The 4,415-nt window shown below is 42.9% G+C and overlaps 3 protein-coding genes and 1 long non-coding RNA gene across 7 annotated transcripts in view; 3 read left to right on the forward strand and 1 right to left on the reverse strand.

Annotated features, from left to right (window-relative positions):
- The window catches only part of LOC144697120 (uncharacterized), a 432,856-nt gene that overhangs the window by 66,062 nt on the left and 362,379 nt on the right, over nt 1-4,415 (forward strand). The window lies entirely within an intron of this gene.
- LOC144697359 (uncharacterized) overlaps nt 1-4,415 on the reverse strand; it is a 226,542-nt gene that overhangs the window by 13,204 nt on the left and 208,923 nt on the right. The window lies entirely within an intron of this gene.
- Nucleotides 1-4,415, forward strand: part of LOC144697094 (uncharacterized) — a 391,382-nt gene that overhangs the window by 2,425 nt on the left and 384,542 nt on the right. The window lies entirely within an intron of this gene.
- LOC144697434 (uncharacterized) overlaps nt 97-4,415 on the forward strand; it is a 32,681-nt gene continuing 28,362 nt past the window's right edge. Inside the window, exon 1 of the mRNA XM_078569410.1 lies at nt 97-1,076. Within this exon, the coding sequence (XP_078425536.1) occupies nt 397-1,076 (680 nt within the window). The 5' untranslated portion in view covers nt 97-396. The remainder of the gene's footprint in view (nt 1,077-4,415) is intronic.

Below are 4,415 nucleotides of genomic sequence, written 5' to 3' on the forward strand. Positions count from 1 at the left end.
GAGAGAGAGTGTTCCACAGAAACTAAAATTGTCTGTTCTGCATTTCTGTCCTGTACTGACAGTGATGACTTTTGTAAACGTTTTTTGCAGAATATTAGAAGAGGAAGATTTGTAGACAGAAAACCAAACATCACACCAAGATTGGGACATGAGTGTCATCGGCCTTTGAATCTAGAGGGAGACATGTTTGTTCTGCCTGCGTCAAATGATTATGAACAACAGTGTGACTGGAAAAGCACCGAGAGATTGTTCCAGTGCACTGACTCTGGTAAAAGCTTCAACCAGTTACACAGCGTGAGAAAACATTGCACCATTCACAACAGGGATCTGTGTTCTATATGAGGGCAGGGCTTCTACTGATCACTGAACCTGGAGAGTCACAAGGACACCAACATCATGGAGAAACCATGGAAATGTGGGGACTGTGGGAACGGATTCAAATCCCCATCTGCGCTGGAGATTCATCGACGCAGTCACACTGGAGAGAGGCCATTTATCTGCTCAACATGTGGGAAAGGATTCAGTAATTCATCCACGCTGCATGCACACCAGCGAGTTCACACTGGGGAGAGGCCGTTCACCTGCTCTGAATGTGGGAAGAGATTCACTCGGCAATCCCACCTGCAGACACACCAGCAAGTTCACACTGGGGCGAGGCCGTTCACCTGCTCTGTGTGTGGGAAGGGGTTCATTCATTCAGGCAACCTGCAGACACACCAGCGAGTTCATACTGGAGAGAAGCCATTTACCTGCTCCACGTGTGGGAAGGGATTCAGCGATTCATCCACCTTGCACAGACACGAGCCAGTTCACACTGGAGAGAGGCCGTACATCTGCTCTGAGTGTGGGAAAGGATTCGCTCGGCAATCCCACCTGCAGACACACCAGCGAGTTCACACCGGGGAGAGGCCCTTCACCTGCTCTCAGTGTGGGAAGAGATTCAGTCATTCAGGCAACCTGCTGAAACATGAGCGAGTTCACACTGGGGAGAAGCCGTTCACCTGCAGTCAGTGTGGGAAGGGATTCACTTGGTTATGCAGTCTGCAGACACACCAGCGAGTTCACAGTGGGGAGAGGCCATTCAGCTGCTCTTTGTGTGGGAAGGAATTCAGTGAATTATCCACCCTGGGGAAGCACCAGCGAGTTCACACCGGGGAGAGACCGTTCACCTGCACTGAGTGTGGGAAGGGATTCACTTGGTTATCTAGCTTGCTCAGACACCAGCGAATTCACAAATGATTACAGGGGTTGGGTTCTGCTGTTATTGCTGCTGTTAATCACATCCAGGACTGAACCATGTTCATTCTGACACTTGGTGAAGTGGGAGGGACAGAGGGCTTCTTCCTGCTGTTGTCTGACAGGTGGTTTTGAGCAAAGAAAATTGAACAGAATTTTGACAATGTGAGGGAAATCGTATTCGTGGAAGAAGTTAAAAACCACATTTCATGAGCTATCAGGGCATATCTGCAGAACCCGTAAGGTTTTTAATATAAGAGAAGCTGCTGTTTTAGCTGATGGCTATGATTTAACCCACAGACACCTGGCTGGCAGCAAACCACAGGTTGAAAAGGTGGGTCGTATGAGAATGAACAGAACTTGTGGTGAGGACAGTAGGAATGAAAAAGGAGATTCTCCCCAGGGTGGTAAAAAAATCTAGTGTAGAGCATATTACTGAGTCAGAAAGACCAACATGTTTTCACTGTCATAGAGTTGGACATTTAAATACAGCTTATTGGAAATTAAAAACTAAACCAGTGGCATTGGTGAAAGTGGCTGGTGTTTCTCCAGAGAAGGTTGTGAGAAATCAATACCTTCTAATGTATTTACCATGGGTGTAGAGACATGAGGGATTATAAAGGATTTCTATTTGAAGGGGAAGTCACTCCCAGAAAGAGCCTGAAAGATTGTTATCCTGTGAGATACTGGTTTAGCTCATTGCTAAATATTTAGACTTTTCTTCAAAAAGCTCACTGAATAAAAATGTATTGGTATGGGGTATTGATGGGGAATGTGTGACTATCCCATTGTTTAGAGTGAATTTAAACTATGCTTTAGTAAAAGGCTCTGTTATTGTTGGTATTGCTTCTAAATTACTGATTACAGATATAGATTTTATATTTGGGAATTATTGAGTGGGTGATATTGTTTTTCCACTTACTGGGACTGTGAGCACAGTTCAGAAGATGTTTCTAAGAGTAAAAAGCCCTCGCCTATTGGTGACCCAGTTCAGCAACAAACTGATACAAGTAAAGATACTGATGTATCCACCTTAGTACTGGACAGTGCAGAGTCAGGAAAAGTGCCTGAAGCATTTCAAGATAAAAGTCCACCACAGAAGGGACTAAGTCCTCAAAGTCCTGAAGGGTTAATGACCCCTAACACAGAATTACATGTGACTGCCAGTGCTGAGGCAGAACAAGATATAGGAGCAGCAGGAGTTCAGGCAAATGGACAGTTCACAAAAAGAAACATTTAAAACCCCAAAATATTCGGAATGAAGGAGTTTGTGAGCGACGTGGAAGATTCAAAAAGCTAGAATAAAGATGAAAGTCCAGAGTGAATAAGCTGTCGACATTGTAGGAAAGGAATGAAATAAAACTGGGTCTGAATGGGCACACCTTTAACAAACCTTTGGGATGTTCCCAGGAACAGAAGTGAATGAACCTTCAAGATATCGTTAAGTATAAGGGAACTCTTGGAGGGAAGTTAAAAAGTAGAAATGGGTTCATTGCATAAACTATAGTTTTAAATTCACAGTGCTGGTTTTTAATATTGTTTTGTTTTATATCTACAGTAAAGTTTGTTTTTGTTTAAAAACGTGGAATCTTGTGACATAATTCTTTCAGTTAATCACTGGGTGTTCGAATTTCTCTTTAAAGGTTAACTGTCCAGACTGGGATCGTGACAATAGGCACAAGCAATATTTCAAAACAAATCAAAGAGGAATAAATATGATTTTCCTTCTTTTGTACAAAGCATTATTACATTGTAAGACATCCCTCTTCAAGGATCCCCAACAATTTCTTAGTTTGAGCACTTCTTTTCGTGAAACAATCTGATAATTGATGACGAAAAATGGAACTAACTAAAGTCCCTTCTAAAGCAGGAGGGCTATTGCCCAGCAAAGAGGCTAATTTGGGATTTCTCCCATAGACCAATTGATAGGGACTATACCCTCCAACCATCTGCAGTGAATTCTTTACATGAATCGTCCATGCCAGTGCAGTTGTCAACTTGCAGTTTGGCTGATCAGCTAAGATTTTCTGCAGCATTTCATCGATCACAGCGTGATTCCTTTCACAGAGTCCATTGCTGAAAGGATTTTCAGCTGTGGTGTTCATGACCATAATGTTCATGTTTTCACACACGTCTCTAAACTCGTCATTAGCAAATTTCCCCTCCATTATCAGTCCGAAACTTAGCTGGTGCCCCAGGTCCAGTCTCTATCTATTTCTCCATGACTTGGTCTATAATCTCCCTTTTGTCCTTGCCGTGTATTATTGGAGAAAGACTAAATCGGGTTACCATGTCTATAAAGTGTAGAATTAAAATATTTCTGTCTTTGTCCATCCCTTTAGATCCATGGCAACTACCTGGTTAAAGTCACGTGCCAAGGGAAGGTTTACAATAGGATGTGACGGCGTCCTCCCATACTTTTTACACATTTCACACTTTGCACTTATCTCTTCTATCAGCCTCGTATTCTCTTCATCAACCATCCATGCATCTTTTAGCAGGATTTTTAATCTTTGATAGCAAGGATGAACAAATTGTCTATGTCACTTTAACAGTTTGCTTTTTATCTCTCTGATTCTTATCGCCTGATTCCATTAATCCTTCTGAAACATTCTGATTAGAAACATCAGGTATTATTAATATCGTGATTGAGTCAACTGGGGATCACATCAATGAGACCCCTAAATGCTCTGACTGTGGGAGTGGCTTTAAAAACACTGCAGAACTGATGTTCCACCAGCGCATTCGTACTGAGGGGAGACTGTTCATCTGCTCTCACTGTGCAAAGAGATTGAGAACATCATCCCACCGGCTGACACACCAGCGAGTTCACATCAGGGAGAGGCCGTTCACCTGCTCCGAGTGTGGAAACGGATTCAGGTATTCATCCAACCTGCTGAGGCACAAGTGCAGTGACACCAATTGGAGACGTTTTAGATGCTCTGACTGTGGGTGTAAATAGAATCAATTGATGTTAAGTATTTTCAGGTGGAGGGCATTTATTGGATGGAGCACACGTAAAGAGACCCTAACTGACATGGAGTGGAGTCGAGTCAGGAGGTATGCACCTGTAAATGTTTCACTCAGTGAATAAATCTATACCAAGTAAAGATTGGCTCCAGTTTCTTCCTTCGTCATCAGGCTGTCAGGATTATAACATGGTAATAGAGAATGCTTGT

Source organism: Cetorhinus maximus, chromosome 23, assembly GCF_964194155.1.
Source record: "Cetorhinus maximus chromosome 23, sCetMax3.hap1.1, whole genome shotgun sequence".
NCBI classification, from domain to species: Eukaryota; Metazoa; Chordata; class Chondrichthyes; order Lamniformes; family Cetorhinidae; genus Cetorhinus; species Cetorhinus maximus.